The sequence below is a fragment of the Hypanus sabinus genome, chromosome 7 (assembly GCF_030144855.1).
Source record: "Hypanus sabinus isolate sHypSab1 chromosome 7, sHypSab1.hap1, whole genome shotgun sequence".
NCBI classification, from domain to species: Eukaryota; Metazoa; Chordata; class Chondrichthyes; order Myliobatiformes; family Dasyatidae; genus Hypanus; species Hypanus sabinus.
The window spans coordinates 129,197,234-129,218,564 of NC_082712.1; the positions used below are offsets into that span (position 1 = coordinate 129,197,234).

The following is a 21,331-nucleotide window of genomic DNA, read 5'->3' on the forward strand; positions in this document are numbered from 1 at the left end:
GGCTATTATGAGAGTTTTTTAAAGTTTTATTTATGTCAATGTGAGTCATGTGTTTACTGACTGTAAACTGTCAAGTTGTGTACTGTATATATTAAATATTTGTAAAAGTATAGGATACACTTTGTGTCAATGAGATGTCTTGTGCAATACTATGTTGATGCAAAGGATGTCACATTAGTCTTCTGGTGGGCAGTCTCAGTCACTGATAGCTAATACTGGAAAATCACTCAATATTTCCCAGTATGTATTTCCAATTTTGGCTAAATTGGACTACGTCCACTGGAGGAACATATTCCCATGTTTTCATCTGCTGTGGATAGTCCATACCGCTCTACTCTTTAAAGTGAAGAGTACTATGGAAGGTGATGGCATGAAGAGATAAAACTGGAAACTCTCAAACTTCATGCCCATTATTGACTGTCCAGTTGTTGGTAAATTGAAGGTGAGGTAGAACTAATTATTGCACCTCTGTGTTTGTTTGTCTGTGTGTAGTAAATCTTTGTGTAATAAGTTATTCGGCCAGTGTATGCATATTTACCACCATTTATGTGTGTTCTGCACTCTGAGTGTATCTTTATTAGAAACCTTGTTTATTCATCTATGTGTCATTAGTGGTTCAATATGAATGCCTATCCATATACAATGATACAGTATTATTTTCTCAACAAGGGGACACACATACAAATCTATTAACTAAGCGGGGAATAGGTTACTTGACCACTCGAGCCTGTTCTGTCATTTAATGACATCATGACTGATATGATTGTAAACTCAATTCTGTGTTTTCATCCATCCATGCTAACCTTCCCACCTCTCACTTATTAACAATCCATCCACTTCTGCCTCAAAATATTCAAGGAGTCTGGTTTCAATTGAAGAAGAAAATTTCAAAGACTCATGATCCTCCAAGAAGAAAAAAAAATCTCAGCTCTGTCTTAAAAAGGCAATTCCTTTTTTTTAAACAGTGATAATTGTTCTAGATTCTTCCAGGAGAAGTTTCACATTCATCTTGGCAAGATCCCTGAGGATCTTATATATTTCAATCATGCCCCCTCTCCTGCTGATAGGAGGCAAGCCTGTTCAACCTTTCTTCATAATGTACATGTCACAATGTTGTTTGCTGATGACCCTAAATTAGGAAATCTGGTTGATAGTGAAACAGATTATAATGAATTACAAAGCAGTCTTGATCAGTTAGGAAGATGGGCTGATGAATGGCAAATGGGTTTCAATTTAAAGCAAACATGTAAAGTGCTGGAAGGACTCAGCAGGTCAGGCAGCATCTTTGGAGAGGAATAAAAAGTTGACATTTTGGGCCAAGACCATTTATCAGGTTTGGAAAGGATGGGGGAAGAAGCCAGAATAAGAAGGTAGGGAAGAGAAAGGAGTACAAGCTGAAAGGCGATAAGTGAAGCCAGATGAGGGGGAAAGTAGCTGGGTGGGGAAGGGCGGGGATGAAGTGAGAAGCTGAGAGGTGAGAGGTGGAAAAGACTGAAGAAAAATTAATCTGATAGAAGAGGAGAATGGACCATGGGAGAAAGGGATGGAGGAGGACCACCAGAAGGGGTGATTGGCAGGTGAGAAGAGAAGGGATAAGAGGGAAACCAGAATGAGGAATGGAAAAGGAGAGCGGGGGATGGGTGAGAATTTACCAGAAGTTGGAGAAATTGATATTCATGTAGTCAGGTTGAAGGCTACCCAAACAGAATATGAGATGGTGTTCCTCCATCCTGAGAGTGGCCTCATCATGGTAGCAGAGGAGGTCATGGACCAGCATGCTGAATGGGAATGAGGATTGGAATTAAAATGTTTGGCCACTAGGAGATCTTCCCTGGTGTGAACGGTGCTTGACAAAGTTATTCCCTAACCTACATCGGGTCTTGCCAATGTAGAAGAGACCACACTAGGAACACTAGGTACAGTACATCATCCCAATGGACTTGTCACATCTGAAAGTGCTGTTTTGGACCCTGAAAGATGGTGAGGGAGGAGGTGAATAGACAGGTGTAGCACTTGTTCCACTTGCAGGGATAAATGCTAGGAGAGAGATCAGTGGGAAGGACAAATGGACAATGGAATCACAGAGAGCAAGGTCCCTGTGGAAAGTGGAGAGTGGGGGGCTGAAGGGAAAGATGTGTTGGTGGTAGGATCCTGTTGAAGATGGAGAAAGCTGCATGATGTGCTAGGTAAGGACAAGAAGAACTCTATCCCCGTGAGGCTGTGGAAGATGGGTTGAGAATGGATGTACAGGAAATGGAGCAGAGGAGATGAGGAGTGGGTAGCATCATCATCAGCTCCTCCAGGTCACTGATTTCAACTTAGATAAGTGTGAAGTGTCGTATTTTGGACAATCATGCCAAGGTAGGACACGCGCACGGAATGGTAGGTCACTGGTGAAGTTTGCTGAACGTGGGCTCACGGGTAGCCAGGGTGGTGAAGACGGCTTTGGGCATGCTGGTCTTCATCAGGTTGAGCAGTAAGGACATTATGTTGCATTTGCGCAAGTCTCTCCACGTGGACTATTGTGTTCAGCTTTTGTCAACAGGAAACACTCGAGCAAGATGGAGCGGCTGCAGAAACGATTTATCAGGACGCTGCCCGGATGCTGACTAGAGGGTATGAGCTATAGGGAAACCTTCACCGAACCGCTTCCTTGCATTAACACGTCCCTTCCAGAAATAAGTCATCACTGCATACACTAGTCTCGATGTGGTCACCAATGCCCTTTAAAACCCTCGTAATTCCCATCGGAAGCGATACCATTCAGTTCGCTTTCCTAGTTGCCTGTTATACCTGCAAATCAGGTATCCACATCTCAGTGCTCTGAAATTTCTCAACATTTTTGAGAATACAGAATGCTTTTCTTTCCTTCCCCCCCCCCCCCCCCGCCAAAATGCTCAATTTTACCTTCCCCAAAACTAAATCCCATTTGCATGAAATTTGCCGATTTGGGTATTCTGACTGTGAGTCCCTTGTAGCCTCCTTGTGTTGTCTGCAAATATTTCTTTCCTCCCTCTCATTGTTGTCATCAGCAAATTTAGCTATTGTGGTCTTAATCCAAGTTATTTTATAAATTGTAAAGCGCGGAAGTCCAGCCCCAGTCCTTGTTGTATCTTGCCTATCGGATCAGGCGTGTCACTCGGTCTTCGGCCCATTGCAGCGTTACGTCCTGCCAGCTTTTATTTTCTGCAATAATATTTAAGTTGGTACCTTGTTAAATGTCCTCCGGAAACCTAAACGTTATACATTGATCAAGAAAGGTGAAGTTCGGCAATTTGGACTTTTCCTTGCCCTCTCAGCCATGCTAACATTTTATGCCACAGATTGACGGAAACCGTGGGCTGATAGCCTGGGTGACTATGACCTTAGCTAACAGAACAGGCAGCCGTGAACACAGGAAACTCTCAGACTGAAGGATTGTTCGTTTTACTGGTAAGGAACTGTGAATCGTTAAGCGTGAAAGCATTTAAAATCGGGTGAAATTACAGCAAGTAATAGCAAGTTTGATTAACTGAGGAGGAAAAACTAGAAAGGAAACGTTTCTTTAAAAATAATTCACGGTGTTAATATTTAAGCAATTAAAACCCAAAGGTGTAAAACTCTGCACAGGTAATAGTTAATTTCATGGGCCTGTCGTCAAGATTAACAGTAACTAACCCAATTTGCGTTTTTAAAAGTGTTTGCGCTGAGTGGACAAGACTCGAGTTTACAAAACAAAAATGTTACTATCTATTATGTAAATACGGACTGCAATTTCACGCAGCACAATGCTTGTCACTGATATAGCGGGCGGATTCTACCCACAACAGCGAATGGAGCCGGACATCTCGGAACCGCTGCTTTTCTGCGGCCGCCGGCCCTCTCCTAATGCTGTGACATGGGACATAAACAAGTCATTTTCTCAGCCTCTCGGTTATTTTGAACAATATAGTTGCTTAATTGTATCCCCGAAAATAGGTTTTACTTCGCCTTTTTAATCCAGACAATGCTTTTTAGATGCGAGATAGTCAAGAAATTACTTTGTAGGAGATTAATTTTCCAATTTTTCCAATCATTTATTTCTACGTGCAAAGTTCATCCTACAATCCTACTTAATTTGACGAGTTTAATGAAGGTCGGCTATGAATAGCTGGCTTTAGTTAATACGCAATAAACAAGGCTCTCTGAATGTTGGATTAAATAATTTCGTCTACAACCGGTACCTCTATGAAGCTCCAGCGACAAGAGACAAACACCTAAAAGTGAGTATGGGACGTCAACAGTTAATAATTAATTTCAAAAAAGTACTCCTCCGCTATGTTTACACCGCCAATTCCCAACTCTTTTACGTCTAATTAACAAGGCGAAATACAGTCATTTAAAAATCCCTATTGGCATTTAGCGTCTAATAGTGTAGACAAATATCGCAGCCCGCACCCAAGTAACGAAACCGTGTGGTAGAATTTTGTGACCTTCAAAGTAAGCGGGGATCGATTTGCACAAATCTCTTTGCTTAATACCTTAATTCCAGTAGAATCGCCATGGCAATGAGCCAGACTCAGGGAAATGAGGTGGTTTCAGTTTTTGGTGAAGTTCTGGCGAATCTTTGTGTATTTGTATGATCACTGGATGACCGATTCTTCTTTTGGTTAGTTAAGAATTTGGTATTTGTCGGTATGTAAATTTGCATGGGAGGATTCCGAGTCTCTCCTCTCAAATCCTGTCAAAGCGCCTGCTGGCGGATTACACGGTCGTAATATTTCCAGATCATCGCGACCCGAAGAACTCCTCTAAACCCCCGAAATTCTCACTCTTGGACAGGAGCCCGAGCTGGACTATTCAGATTTATGAGCATGATAAGGATCGCCAAAACATTTTTGTGGGAGGACTGGACAATGAACTAAGCACAGGCGGTCAGGAATCCATGCTTCAAAGTTTTGTGAATCCTGAATATGTATCCTAAAAATGCAATTGGTTATTAGATTCAGATAAATTTAATAACAAAAGATTTATATCGAAAACCTTGCAATTTATCACCAACTTCCTTACGTATCTCAGTTTATTCTAATCTAAGCGCGTTAAGTAAAATGACACGTAACTCACAAAAAGATTCTTGCCCTCGTCAGATTTTGCTACGCTCGGAGGGATTTTAGAAATAACGCTAAACAAAAACCCATTTCACGTGTTCGCTGCCCTTCTCCCTACATTTAGCCTAATACTGTTGTGCATGCTCGCTCGTCTCTCAGGCCTTTCCACCCTTCTGTCTGGACTACCCCACTGGGGATGCATACGTTTTCTTCAGCTTGGAGTCCGCGCGCGGCAGCTTTTGCCCACCTAAAGGAACAGTCAGAGTACAGAATTGACAAAGCACATTCAACCTTTATCTGGACGAACGTCCCAAAATAGTTTCAAATCCTTCCCATTCAAGTAATGAGATTGTGTTGCAGGCAACAATTGACGCATTCACCTGACGCATAGACTTCAAGCGACTAACCTCGTTATTTAGAAGCTTCTCGTCCAAGTTGGAGTTCATGGATTCAAAAGATCGTCCTCTCTTGGGTGCCTCGTTCTTGTAGGAGTACATGCTGCCAAGATCCGATGCGCTTTTCTGTCCGGCTCCAAGTCGCTCCTGTTTGGTCCCCTAGCTTTGACCTACCTAACACTGCGCCCACGCTACTATCCTGTCGCACACTCTGCTTCTCCTCTTCTCCCCACTCGGGTGCCACTTTGCCTTGCTGCCTCCTTCTGCTACGCTCTCCACTGCTGCGCTCTGCTATTTATACCTGACTGGGGAACAGCTGCCGCACCGTCCACCGCCCCAACTCCCCTTAATCTCCAAGGAAAAAGCAAACAGGGAGGATTCGCGTCATCTGTGCAACATCCGCACCCCCCGAGCGGGGGCCACCGGGAGGATGGGCAGTGGGGAAGGTGGACATGATCAGTATCCACCCTCCACACCTCACCCTATTGAATTTACAATCTGGTACAAACTGTTATTGGCGGATGACGTTAGAAGTATAAACAATAAGCTGGAAAGCAAACCAACGGATCCGTGAGTCACTTGTTGCGGTGAAAGAGGAAGGTAGATGGAAGTGGCGAGAGTTTGTAGAACATATATCCTGGGTCCAGGTACACCAACTATTCTGGGATCCAGGAAATCAACGCCGGAATGTCAATATGCAGAGTAAAATGTTCGACGATTAGCTCAGTGCAGTAACTTGTTTTGTGTTTTAACGAGTTACTAACTACAAAAAAAAAAATCACGGAAAGGTTTCCCTTAAAAACTAATACCTTGCAGTGAGAGCAATCATGTAACTCTGCAAATTAGCTGAAATATTGAAACCATTCCCCGAAATCAGTATCGCTTGCGTCTCTCTTGAACTCGTATTAACCGACCGCTCCCTGTCGCCGTCTCATAGATTACCCTTCACTCCTTTTTGTGTACTTGCATCTCGTTCAGTCTCCTTTTGCCTTTTTAAATCTATTTTGCTATCTTTTAATTTCACTTTACATCTGTTTCGTTCATGTGTCCGTCTTTCCGGTTTCCCGCCACTTTATTTATTCCATATCGTTTCTGATCATCTTTCTCTCTTTTTCGGCTTCTTGATCACCATCCCCCGTCCTTCCTGAATTTGATTCTGACTGTTACTGTCGCTCAGTACCATTTGCCCACCCTGCTTCGTTTCTTTCACTATCCCTTATATTTTCCCTCGATAACTCTTGTTGTTTCTCCATCTCGGAACTATTTCAGTCGTTTGCCTTTTTCATGATACAGTACTGTGCAAAAGTCTCTGACACCATATACATCTGGGGTGCTTAAGACCTTTGCTCAGTCCTGTATATTGGTTAAATAGGAAACAGAAATGAGAGTACTAGCTCAGTCATATTAAGTGTAATTTGGTAACTGGAAAGAGATGATATACAGTACTGTGCAAAAGTTGGGCACCCTAGCTATATCTATGTACCTAAAGCTTTTTGCACTTACACTGTTGTACTTGATACATCTGTTTCCCTGCCCTTTGTATCTTTTCGCTTTAATTTCTCCCTTCCCCGGAGTCTATTTCCACCTGTCTATTGAACCGGTTCCGTCACCATCATTCTTTGGTTTGTTGCGTCGTTTGCTTTATATTGTTATTTAAAACGCCGGCGCAAAGATTACATCAAAGGTTTCCCAATGCCTAATATTCCAATCGTTCGATTCACCCCTACGATGTAACACCTGCAAGGGCAACTTCGCTGTCGTTCAATGTGTGGTTCATTTTCCACATTCGGAATGACTTATACTAGATCTAAGCGGCCAGGCTCAGGGAAAGTGGTTCGGTTGTCCAAAAGGCTTGTCATAGTCAGCGTTGCTCAAACTTAGTAAACAGACTTTTAATTTGTATCCCTACAAGGAAACTAGGGGCGCTCGTGTAAATCACTGCGACGTGAAATGCAAATATCTCATTGTCATCATCACATTTGTAACCGAAATGGAAATGTCGGGACAAAAAGGATCACCAATTTTAAATGCCTGATACACAACGAGGAAATATGAAAATAGTTAGTTATAGAAAGATTCCAACTGTTGTAAATTGAATGGGAAGAATGGAAATATTTCAAATGAGAATCCCAACCATGGGGCGACGCGGAAGCTAACAAGTTGAGCTGCTGTCTCATTGCTTCAGCGACAAGGGTTCGATCCTGCACTATCTGAGTAAACTGAGTGACCGGGAAGGGTCTCGGCCCGAAACGTCGACAGCGCTTCTCCCTATAGATGCTGCCTGGTCTGCTGTGTTCCACCAGCATTTTGTGTGTGTTGCTTAAACTGTTCACGTTCTCGTCTTTACTGCGTGCTTTTCCCTTGAATGCTCCGGTTCTTTCCCACACCTCCAAAATGTACCGGTAGATGAAGTGACTACTGTAACTTGTCCTCAATGTAGGCAGGTAGCGGGAGCTGACGGGCAGTTTACAGAGAGCGGGGCTCTCATGCTCGAGAGGTAGCAGAGACGTCGGGCCGAATGGCCTCCACAATAACATGCCACCACTGATTATATTGATAAGTTGATCTCGAGTAGGCTAGGTGTCACTTTATTTAACAAAAGTTGAATTTTATTGTCTACACACTCGCCCTGTTATTGCCACTGAAATGAAAACACGCTATTTCCGCTCTTGCTATGTCAATGCTTGTTACTGAGATGGAATAATTTCCTCAGATCACCGGGTTTTTCACGCTGAAAGGAAAATGTGCAACTTCATCATGCACCGGAAAGATCCTGAATGCAATAGGAAGGGCCAGTTCACAACACGTTAAATTCATGTTACAAAAACAGAGGCGTTCTAGTGTTGTAAAAGAAATTATGGTGGCCGATTGTACTATTGAGATATCCCAGATTATTTTCGAAAGAAAAGATCCCATTCTTTATTGTTGCCCAGAAAGACTTAGAGGTCAGTCTCGCTCCTTCCTTTCCTGTGCACTTATTTCATACAGGAGCTGCAGAGATCCGTGTTTGAGGTCTCTTCCTTCAGCAGTTACACTCAAGCGGCCACAAATTAAGGAGTGTAATAGAAGTGGTGGAAGATCTTCTATGTAATGTTTTCATCGAGGATAGGACTCTAAAAGTACTGTCCGTAACATTTGACAAAGTTGCAGCCAGAAACCAGCTTTCTTATTGGCAACAACTTCTTCTGAACACAAAAATCATTACAGGTTCCCTCTGCAATTCCCCAGCCGTTGTACGTTCATGAAAAAAAGAGTGCAGGTGCCAGAAATCTGAAATAAAAATAGAAATACTGGGAACAGCACATTCACAGTTTGTGAAGTGAGAGATGTGTGGGGTTAAAAGAGACACCCAGAGCTTTAATCAGTGGGGATCCAGAACTCAAGAGTTAGGGGAGAGTCATGATCAACGTGGAAGTGTCAAAGTTAGAGGCACGAAAGAATCATGGAAGAGGTTAGATTGCACTCTCTCTGGGCCATCAGATTTGTCAGATTCAAGAACAGTTACTACCCCTCAACCATCAGGCTGATTATTATACTCATGTACTGAGATGTTCCCACCACTAATTATCTCGATTTAAGGACTCCTCATCTTGTTATTACATGTTCTCATTATTTATTGCTATGTGTTTATAGCTGCATTTCAACAGTTCGTTTTCTTCTATGCTCCTGCTCTTTCATTGATCCTGTTTACAGACTCTATAGATTTGCTGAGTATGCCCACAGGAAAAAGAATCTCAGTGTTGTAAGTGATGGCATGTGTGTACTCTAATAATAATTTTTTACTTTGAACTTTGAAGTCCTAGAGAGCCTGAAGAAAGCCCACAGTGAGAAGGAGAAAACATGCTTTGTATGAGGTTGCCAATGCTAGAGTATATAGCCCAGTCTAATCAAGCAGCTTCCGTTTAAGTTATTGTGAAACAGACCATAAATACATTGTGAAGGTGCACTCGTGCAATTTTAATGGGCTTCATATGTGCAAATTAATTTTGTGGAAGTGTCATCAAAATCTGCATAAAATATAACTTTGGCACCATAGAATTTGCATGGAACTCAATGTTCTTGGAACTAACTTGAGATCACTGCACAGTGCGTACCACATCACTTCTTGATATTTGATTCTGATTAAAGTGTGTTGCAATATATACATTAATTTTGTGCTCTGTCAAAACATTTCTAATGCTCAGATCTTTTAATCACATATTTGCCATCCTAGTCTCACAGGACCATAAGGTAAGATAGGAAGCGGTTTGGAATTTAGCTCAATCCTTGAGTTTTTCCAGCACCTCTGTGTCAGCTACTGCAGGGCTAAATATAAAATTGTTTCTGGTGTCATCCTCGTAACAAAACCTACAGTTTTTAGCCTAAGTTTATTTTCTTTGCCAAGCCATCCACACTCGCCTCTAAACAACATGGTAAAAACACATTCTACCTATTGCTGATAGATGCTTTGACTCCCTGAGGCTGTCCAGGCACTAATAGTGAGGTCCTGAAGTATAAAGTCTGCATATCAAGGGAAGTAGGGCAGGAGGGCAGGGCAGAAGATTCAGAACAAGTCCCACCCACATACAACAGCTGAACAAAATGTCAGCTGACTGGGCCATATTCCCAGCTTAGCCAGCTTTCAAGGCTGTGAAAGACTATGTTTCTGAACAAAACTGGCATAAGTGAAGTAGCTAGAACACTTATAAACAATTAGAAATAGGTTAAGTTCAATTAATTCAAAAAGCTGTAGATAATGTAATACTTACTCTTCTCCTTTGCCTCTGTTCTCCACAGTTGAGGTGAGAGATTTCCCAGTGTAAGTGCTGGGCAGTTGTAGGATGTTCACACTTCACAGATGCTTTCCATAAGCAGTGAAGAACAGTCGGCAAAACTCCAGCAAAGAGTGGGCAGCATGTTTTGGATTTCTGGAACTGCATAGGAATCCCAAACTTCATTACATCATATGGAAAAATTCTGGGTGTTCCATGCAGAACTGCTGGCATTTTCCAGCAAGGTCCAACCCAATAGTTTAGCATTTATAACCAATAAAATAGGGTACAGTAAGGCAACAATGTTCCATAGCACAAGGGAGCCAGACTGCCTGTTAAATACTGATTAAATATTAAATAGAAGTATAAAGACAAAGCTGAAGCAAATCCTAACCTCCTTTGATTGGCACAAAGCTCTTTCTTATCCATTTGCTGAATGGCCTTCAACCCCATTAGTTAAATTGCTTGCTGACTACAGCAGCAAATGTATTGCAGGTTGTCTAGCCTGCCACAGTGTGAAATCCTTTTTACTAGTTACACATAGACTACAGTCATTTGAAAATAGAAAGAAGGACACTCAGGATATTTGGAGATAAGACAATGAGTACTCTAATATAAGATATCCAATACAAAGTGATGAGAGGACATTTTCGTGCAGTTATTGGAGTTGTATAGTGAGCAGCGAGAAAGCATTCATCCTTTGCATGTGTGTAAAGGAAATGTAATCCTCTGGCTGCCAACAGAAGTGTCTTTGGCTGTTAGGAGATTAAATAACTGAGAAGTTGGGTCATCCACTTCAAAGTTTGAAGTGTTAAGAAAGCAAGTTCACTAGCTGCTTGTGCAGATATGGCCAAATTGGAGTTTGACTCTTTCCTCCTTCAAGAAAATTTCCCCATTTATTTCAAGAACCAAAGCATTATAAAGCCCAGTAAATGTGGCAGGAATTGGCCAGCTTGAATGATTTGATTCATGCCACAAATATTGTCATTTTCTCAATGCTGTTAAGCTAACTTTATGAAAAAAATGTTGCTTTTCTAAAGAGTACTTTATGCCTTATTCCCTAATTCTCAATATACTAGCAAAGATAAATAAAAGCTGTGTCTCCATAAACAGAATCCTAATCCTTAAAGGCATGGAAAATCATAAATGGGATTTTGTGATTAATACAATGCACAGTATCCAGCTTATTGGCCAGATTGCAAAAGCATTCTCCTTGATTTGTCAGATCATTTTAGGTGTTTCCTTTGGCATTCCCTTGGGATAGAGGATGATTGGCTTCTACTGGGAAGTGGAAGGTGCCTGTGTGTGATTTCTTTTAACCTGGGTATCCCCTGAACAATAAACTTAACATAGCTTTGACAGAACAAGTTCCTGGTCTAATGCCAAGGAGATCTAAGACAATAAGAATCCATAGTCTGACTAAGACTACAGGGACAGAATTTTGTACACATTTCCCCTTCTCCTTGCCCCTCCTCCTGATCTCCTCCTCCTGCGAAGTTTCAGCAAGGCAAAAGTTAAAATGGTGTGCAGACAGAAAAAACTGCAAACATTGTGCAGTCTCAAACTAAACAAAACTTTTGAGAGTTGGACTTCCCTTACTATTAGACAACTATTTTACTAATTCTCAAGTATTATTGGCCTTTATTAACAGCTGAAATATGATTGGTACTTGAATATGCAAATGAAGGAATTCAGAAGTGCACGAAGTTTCTATTGGATTAGTATTTGCATACAACTAGTCAATTTTTGTACCTAGAAAATTAAGCATTCTGTTAGAATGTGGTTTAAGCAATTACTGAGATTCTCTGTTGGTCAGAGTTAACCATGGATGGTGCATCCAAGCTGTCTAATGATACACAAGCCAGTACGCAGGCCAGGGCAATACAATATAGAGAGCAAGTCAATGTAGCAAGCTCCCCCTCTCTGCACAGCTGATAAATCTAAAGGAACTGCATAGACCAAAACAGTTTGGCACCAGCAACATCACAGAAGTTGATCTCAAGATAGGATCTTGCTGGGGACTAAGCCTTCCCCATAAGTGGAGGTTTGAGATCAGAATTTTTCTTCTCATTGATGAGCTGCCTACCACGGCTGACAAGCCCCATCTGCCCAAAGCAATTGGCTCTGCCAGGCTTAGTAGCTAAGCTGCACGTGAAGGCCAGGAGATGGACTTGGTTGTCAGAGGCTATTTGAGATGCATATCATTGGGAGCATTTAATAGGTAGTGGAAGCTTATCCCCACGAGTTCCCCCAAATATGACAATCCTAAAGAACCTTTAAGCTATAAAATAGTGAGATTATTTTACAGTGAATGGATAAATGAATACGACAACACGGAGTATAACTTTTAATATTTCCATGTTACTATTTTCACATTATGAAAAAAACAAGGTTTCACAATATAAATTCTCAATATTAAACCAACCTTTAAAACTCTATTTTTTTATATCTAACATTTGGTTTTCAAGGTTATTATCTCTGATGTTCCCTTATCATTGATACAAGTTCTCCAACAATAAAATGACAGTGTCCTTTAATCAATATTTCTCTAACTCAAACAGAGCAACTAAACTTATACATTAAAAAGAAATGAATTTTAGATAGATCTTTTATGGAGAGAATGTCTCATTTATACCCATTATGCTCTTGTAAGTGTTTTGTACTACACTATCAACCATTGAACAATATGAGTAAGACTAAAGTGAAGAGGGAATATTTTCCTCCCTAGGTAAGAATGAGCTTTTGAATTAATAGTGGTCTTTATGCTTCCATATTGAGTTTTCTATTAATACCTATCCATTTACAGTGGAATGTTTTTTGGAGGTTGTGCAGATCTATTTTCCTATGCTAATCTGATGTACCTTTAGCCAAGTATTGAAGATCCAAGGGTTGCACTGATTGGTTTGGAATTCCAGTGTTGCCATAGCTTATACTGAGGTCAAACTGTGATTCTCTTCTCCTTATCCTTGTATTTAAACTTTGCTCAATAGCTTATATGCACAAAATCTATTTTTGATTTTCATTGCTTTTCTCATGTGTGTATAAATATTCCGAAACTTTATGTTGTGGGAAGGAAAAACGACATCTCTCAATACCTATCCTATTTACTGGAACATGCACTCCATCCATCACCTAAAGAAATGCCAGAAAACAACAATGAGAAAAGTACTGATGAAAATTCCTTCCCCTTTTCCTTACTTCAGAGATTGTTTTCCTCATAATTAGTCATGAGTTGACCTTCTGCACTGAGACAATGTTCCATTACTCATCATCTTACATCACCCTCACTTCTTACTCATTGTCCAATACTCATGTGTTCAGAATTAGGAACTGCTGTTTCCATCTATAAGGCTATAGTCACTGGTCACAATCTTCACGTTCTCCTTCATGATCCCCTCGACCTTTTTTAAATTTGATGCCACTTATCAACTTTGGAGTGGAAAAGCCCTTTTTAACAATAATATCAAAGTATTGTTGATACATATTAAACCAATTCTTTCTCATCTATGTCCATTGATCACACCATTGAGACCATAAAGCATTAACATATTAGATAACGTATCCTAGGCCCAGTACATAGATGCAATCAAAAGAAAAATGCACCCACATCTTTATTTTCTGAGGAGGTTAAGGAGGTTTAGTTTGCACAGAACACTCTTAACAAACTTCAGCAGATGTACCGTTGAAAGTGTCCAGACTGATGTCATCCTGGTCTGGAACAGCAATTCAATTTCAAAAGCTGCAGAGAACAGTGGGCTTTGCCCGTCATGGGCACATCCCATCCATTGTTAGTATCTATAGCAGGTGTTGCTTCATCCAGGATCCCTGCCATCTTTCTGCAGCTACCACTGGGCAGGATGTACAAGAAGTTTCAAGCTCCACACCACCAAGTTCAAGAAAAGCTACCTCCCTTCAACCATTCAATTCATGAACCCACTGGCAAAACCCTAATCACTACAGTTTAAGAAGAATATGACCACTTTGACCACTCTGCACTAAAATCAACTTAATAAAACCATAGGAGCAAAACTAAGCCATTTGGCCCATTGAGTCTGCTCTGCCATTCAAACATGGCTGATTCTTTATTTCCCCTCCTCAGCCCCACTTCCTGGCTTTTTCCCCATAACCTTTGATGCCATGTCCAATCAAGAACCTATCAATCTCTGCCTTAAATACATCCAACGACCTGGCCTCCACAGCTGCCAATGGTAACAAATTCTGAAAATTCATCACCCTCTGGCTAAAGAAATTTCTCTGCATCTCTGTTTTAAGTGGACACCCCTCTCTCCTGAAGATGTGCCCTCTTGTGCTAGACTCCCTCACCATGGGAAACATCCTTTCCACATCTACTCTGTCTAGGCATTTCAACATTTGAAAGGTTTTAATGAGATCCCCCCCCCCCCATCCTTCTGAATTCCAGTGAGTACAGACCCAGAGCCATCAAACGTTCCTCGTATGATAACACTTTCATTCTCGGAATCATCCTTGTGAACTTTGATTTTCATTCTGTTTTAATTTGTTCTTATTTATGTTCTTTCTTGTAAAAATTGTATATACTTTATGTTTAATTTATGCTTTCTTATGAAATCTGCTTTGTGCCTGCGATGTAGCTACAAGTAAGTTTTTTATTGCATTTTCACACTGTACTTGTGCATACGGCAATACACTTGAATATAATTTGTTTCTTCAAACATCTTGTATTATATTTAATATACACTACATTAGGGCTATAGTATGATTAACCTTTTCTCATAGCTCAGTGGCTCTGTTCTCCAACCTCACTCATTAATCTCTATCCCTATTTATTATCCATGAAGGTGCGGACAGGAGCTGCACCCACCTGCAGTATGTCCATATTTGACTAATTTATCATTTATTCCTAATTCTATTCCAAATTTGAATTTTGGTACAAAGTATATTATTACCCTGGAAGATATTATAGGAATTAGAAACTCAAGGCAGATTGCTGGATGCACCCAAATCTCAAATTCTACTGTAGGTGCACTTCATTAAGATGTTTGCGTTATTACGTTAGAGCACACCACTTCCTCAGTTTGTTTCTTGGAGAAGGTAGAAAGGCTTTAGAAAACAAGGAGCTGAGTAATTAGGCACCTGGTCAAGGTCAGTTTCTTGGCCATGGTGATCCCTAACATGTTGATAACGGAGTGTCTGCCAATGGTAATGCCGCTGAACGTCAAGGGAAAATTGTTGGACTACTCTTGCTGGAGATGGTCAATGCTTTGCACACTATGCAAGTATGTAATTTTCTATCCTATCTGCTTGGTCAGAATCTTGTCAAGGTCAGGATAGGAGACTTTCAACAATAACACTGTAACCAGACGTTGCACCTTCAGGTACTTTAGCTTACTGCATTAAATAAATTGCTGTAAAACAATAAGAAGGTAAACCCTCTCTCAGACAGGATTAAGTGAGGCTAATTCCTAACCTGGCCATTCCTAATTCATTCTAATGATTGCTGATGCAAATTCACTCATAGCTGTTATTCTATTTTAGGGAAGTACAACTCTCAAGACACCACACCAATTCACTGAATGTGGTCTCAGAATTTATTCTAGGGGCAAGACACCAACCTCTGTGTCAAATTTCAGAAGTTTCTGTGAGATGTGAATTGCTTCAGTTTGTCCCTGTGTGATGAAAAATAACTATGTCATCTCTTTTTAGAACAATTACAATGTTAGCTTACAAAGATATTTATGTGCCCATGTGTCAGAGAATGTCAAACACCAACATCTGCGCACTGGAGATGTCACTTTGGATGGTGATGAAACGTCTGCAAAATAATTGTCAAGCTCAGCAAACACCACAATGTCAAACACCTCAACCCAAGCTACTAATATTCACCACCATCCTAAACATCAATCTGTCTCAAATAATAAATTGAAAATGCATCAAATAAAACCAGTGAAAATGTGCTCCATTTGTTCTTGTTTTTTTGTTCTTTCTCTTCCTCCTCATGTTATCTTTCTCTGTCTCCATTTCATTCTATACCTTAGCCATTTCTTCTTGCCATCTGTAGTGTCAAAGAGGCCAGTCTTTAGACAACTCAATTCAGTGACATCAAAAGCAATGGACAGCACTGACCAAACAATTCCCAGCCATAATACTAAAGACTTGTTCTCCAGAACTGGCTGCAAATCTAGCCAAGCCATCTGCCCACCAACCTCCATCATTTAGTTCTATGCTCCTCCTTCCTTTCATATCAGATTTCATCATCTACCACTCTTCGTTGCCTCTACTTATCACCTCCCAGTCTCTGTCACTACTTCAACTCTTCCATCCTTCATTGTCCTGTCGCTCTTCCTCACCTGGTTCTGCCTAGTTCTTGGTCCAGCCCTTCCTCTGATCTCATCTCCCCTCGATCTTCCAGTCCAGATGAAGGATCTCAACCCAAAACCATTTCTCTCCACAAAGCTGCCTGACCCACTTAGTTTCTGAAGCAGTTTCCTTTCTGCCCTGATTCTTAATGTATAGTATATGTGCTGTGAGCCTAATCTCTTCATAATCCCTTTGCACTGATGGAATATTTTTCTAAAGTTATTAGCTTTGTTCCACTATCTTTGAAATATGAGAGGTCAAAATGCAAACAAAATTTAGATAAAATGATATATATGAAGATGAGAGTGAGAATAGAAAATATTGTTCTAATCTTATACCAGTTGTACGTTTGGATTCCCTATTCTATTTTACAGCTTTCTGCTTCAGACTTTCTCTTGGGTCCAAATGTTCATTTAATGTCAGAGAATTATATACTATATACATCCTGAAATGCTTTTCCTTCACAACCATCCACGAAAACAAAGGAGTGCCCCAAAGAATGAAGGACAGTTAAATGTTAGAACCCCAAAGTCCCCCTCCCACACGTAAGCAGCAGCAAGCAACAATCCCCCTCCCCCACCAGCATAACAAAGCATCGGCACCCGCCACTGAGCACTCAAGCGTGAGCAAAGCAACAGCAAAGACATAGATATCGGATAAGTGAGAGTGTATACTATATCCTCTGCCTTGCCGTGCAAAAAGTCTTGAGCTGTAAATATAAAGCAAGACATTAAAATTATAGATGCAAACACATGTGTTCATAATTCTCATAAGTGATTAATTCCATATTTATAGTGGTGTTAGAGTGATTATTGCCTCTCTCCCTCTCTCTCCCCCCTCCCCTCCCTCTTCCCCTCCTTCTCTCCTCCATCTCCTCCCCCTCTCCTCCCTTCCCCGCTCCTTCCTCGACCCGCTTCCCCTCTCTGTGACTCCTAAGGCTGTCAGTTTATTTGTGATGTTTTGACAAATGAAGAGGCTGCTTCACGTCTACCAGTACTTCTTTTCAGTGACTCCATTTACAGGACAACAGTGGAAACTTTCACTGTAATGACAGCTTCTTGCAGAAACGACAGTTCTGTACAAGTACAAATAAAAATAATTCACGCCTTTAAAAGGAAAATTTGCATGTACTGAGATGATTATACTTGTGTCTACCCCACTTCACCTGAACAACTCTGTAAATGTAAATCTACATATCTAAATAGTGTCATCTTTAACCCTATGTAGACTGTTAGGGAGAATTTGCAAATGCTGCGGCAAATGTTTTGTGACCCTTCATCAGAACTGGGAAGGAGACCAAGGAAGCTGGTTATGCTCTAGGAAGGGTAGATATCACTGCTAGTGTGAAACTGGGATGAACATAGGGATAAGCTATAAACATAGTTAGCCGGTCAACGAGTGAATGGCAACAGTTATAAAGTGAAAGCATATCAGTCATAGCTTCTCAGCTGTGCAATTTTGGTCACTCTGTCCTCCAAGTTAACAACTTACATTGTTCACCCACAGAACGATCCAGCCGCTTCTATTACTTTCATCAGTAGCCAGCAAGCTGTAGCAAGTGCCGGCTGGCAGCACCTTGAAAACGGTTCCAAAACGGATTGTCCTCAACTTTCCTAAAGGAAAGTCAATGATCTCTCAGACTGTCAGCTCATGTGCAGAAACTCAGCTCTGGGGGGAAAGGAAGTTATATATCATGAGAGGAAGCACAACCACCTTATAATTCTCGGGCTAAAGTGAAGATTAAAAAAGGACAAAGAACAGAGTGTTCTCAAAGATTACTTGTACAGCAGGAGCTTTTAGACAATATCACAAAGAAAATGGACAGAAGCCTTCATCTATATATCTAGTCAGGAGTGAATATCACAAATAACCTGTCCTGATCCACTCTCTTGATGCCATGGCCAAATTACCTTACAGGTAAGTGGAAAGATTTTTGGTGCCAGATGGGGCAGTTTGAGGGTCTCAGAAATTGTTGATCTCCTGGGATTTTCATGCACAGCAGTCTCTAAAGTTTATAGAGAATGGTGCAGTAAAAACAAAAAAAAAATCCAGTGAGCGGCAGTTCTGTGGGCAAAAACACTGTGTTAATCAGCGAGATTAAAGGAGAATGGTCAGGCGGGTTCAAGCTGACAGGAACAACCACGCGTTACAACAGGGATGTGTGGAAGAGCATCTCTGAACCTACAACACACCTTGAACCTTGAAGTGGATTAGCTACTGCAACAGAGCGTACTCTCCGTGGCCACTTTATTAGGCACAGATGGTATCTAAGAAAAGGTGGCCATTGAGTGACTGTGTGTATGTATATATGTAAGTAAATTATTTGCCTCACTGAACTTTTTCCATCTGCTTTTTAAAATAGTTTCGCGAACCCCTATGGTAAAGAAACAACTCTGGTGAAAGGATCATTTCAGTCGTCTTTTCTTCCAGTGCTTCTGCTTCCTCCTCCCTAACGCAAGCTGTAATGGACGAACTTTTCATCCTTCAGTGACTGATCTGTCTGCAGCATACATAAAAGCACAACACCTGCCCTCGTTTACTCACTCGTGTTTGCTGTTGTAATATGAACATATTCAGAGGACAATAAACAATTACTATGTAGCTTTTAATAGGCTCCTGTTTGTCTCAATTACATTGCAAAGTCAACACAGTCGAGTTGAGGTAGGTTTCACAATTCTGGATCATCCGGGTGCGTTAAGTAAATATGGAAATAATATCTTATGTCACTGCCGGTGTGATAGGATTACTTAAATTTCCCTGTTTAAAAGAAAACACGGAATAAGTTATTTTATCCAAATAACCTTTGCAAAAGCATCGGAAATAAACAATGTTCAATACTATACAGGCAAGGCTAAGTGTATATTGCTTTACTCATTATGTTAATAAATTTGTTACGCAAATCAGACAATGCCACAAATATCTTTTGTACAGTCTCAGAATGATTTCTTATCATTAACATTTAAGCAAACACTATAATAATGTGAATGGTGTCACAGATTTAAAAAATCAGATAAATAAGTTTAATCCAACTTTATTGGTCTACAAACTTCCTGCTAGCCCAGCTTCAAGCTGGTATTCTCATTCATAAATTTACATCTCTGTGCATCTCCAATCACTCCTACTGTGCTACCAGTTATCGTGTTTCAATGTTCTAATGTCAGCATTATTCCACGTGCACATTTCTAACTTCGCAAGTTTCCTCCTGCAAAAGGTTTTTGCAACATGCCTTCCGATCTCCACCAGCAGTGGAGCTGCTGATGTCTGAAGACAAGTATTAGCTTTCTTCTCTGCCCAAGAAATGACCTTGCATATCCAAATCCAGGCCATCTCTCCAATATTTAGTCATTCTGCACAGGAGCAGTCCTTTGACCAAAACATCCATGCATATCATCTACAATAAACCTACAATAAATCCCATCTTCTATCTTCCCACAGTTCCATCAGCTCCATCCAGATTCTATCACTTGCCTCTAGGGGCAATTTACAGCGTATAATTAAATGGTCATAGTTCATCTTTGGAATAAGGAGTACCCAGAGGAAGTTAACATGGTCTCATGGAGAACGTACAAACTCCACGCCGACAGCACAGGACAGATTGAATTCACGTTGCTGGAGCGGTGAGGCAACAAGCTAGCTACATCACTGCCAAATTTAGCCTGAAAAATGTGGTCAGTCATGATGCTTGGCTTGAACTTACTGAGAAAAAGCGGCAGTTCCCCAGTTTGTACTCCAGTGTAGAGGGCTCCATTGGATAAATCACAGAGCATAGGTGCTGGAGAAGCAGGTGACTTAGACCTGAGACAGAAGCAAGTCTGTTCAATGTTGGAAAATGCATAGTCACGCACTTTGGTAGTAGAAATAAAAGTGCAGACTATTTTCTAAACAGGGCGAAAATCCAGGAATCTGAGATGCAAAGGGACTTGGGAGTCCTTGTGCAGAACACCCTGAAGTTTAACTTGCAGGTTGAGTCAGTGGTGAGGAAGGCAGATGCCATGTTAGTATTCATTTCAAGAGGTCTAGAGTACAAGAGCAGGGAAGTGATGCTGAGGCTTTATAATGTACTGGTGTGGCCTCACCCTGAGTATTGTGAACAGTTTTGGGCCCCTCATCTTAGAAAAGATGTGCTGGCATTGGAGAGGGTCCAGAGGAGGTTCAGGAGGATGATTCCAGGAATGAAAGGGTTATCGTGAAAGGAACATTTGATGGCTCAGGGTCTGTACTCCCTGGAATTCAGAAGGACAAAGGGGGATCTCATTGAAACCTTTCAAATGTTGAAATGCTTAGACACAGTAGATATGGAAAGGATGTTTCTCATGGTGGGTGTTTAGGACAAGAAAGCACAGCCTCAGGATAGAGGGGCACCCTTTCAAAACAGAGATGCGAAGAAATTTCTTTAGCCAGAGGGTGGTGAATCTGTGGAATTTGTTGCCACATGCTGCTGTGGAGGCCAGGTCATTGGGTGTACTTAAGGCAGAGATTGATATGTTCTTGATTGGACATGGGATCAATGGTTACGGAGAGAAGGCCAGGAACTGGGGTTGAGGAGGATATTAAAAAAAAGGATCAGCCATGATTAAATGGTGGAGCAGACTCAATGGGTCAGATGTCCTAATTCTGCTCCAATGTCTTATGGTCTTATTCATTTAAATAGAGTAGTAAAGACGTAAGGCACAGTGCAGGTATGAGGTAATTTGCATTTTATTGAATGAGGTCATTGACTATTTTAATGACTTTAACAGCCCAATATTTTTATTTTTTATTATTTTTAAATGAATTGTTTAAT

At 40.9% G+C, this 21,331-nt stretch overlaps 1 protein-coding gene across 1 annotated transcript in view; it reads right to left on the reverse strand.

Moving 5' to 3' along the window:
• LOC132397177 (tryptophan 5-hydroxylase 1) overlaps positions 1 to 5,826 on the reverse strand; it is a 28,401-nt gene extending 22,575 nt beyond the window's left edge. Inside the window, exon 1 of the mRNA XM_059975581.1 lies at positions 5,474 to 5,826. Coding sequence (XP_059831564.1) covers positions 5,474 to 5,563 — 90 coding nt within the window. The 5' untranslated portion in view covers positions 5,564 to 5,826. The remainder of the gene's footprint in view (positions 1 to 5,473) is intronic.
• Positions 5,827 to 21,331: the final 15,505 nt, after the last annotated feature.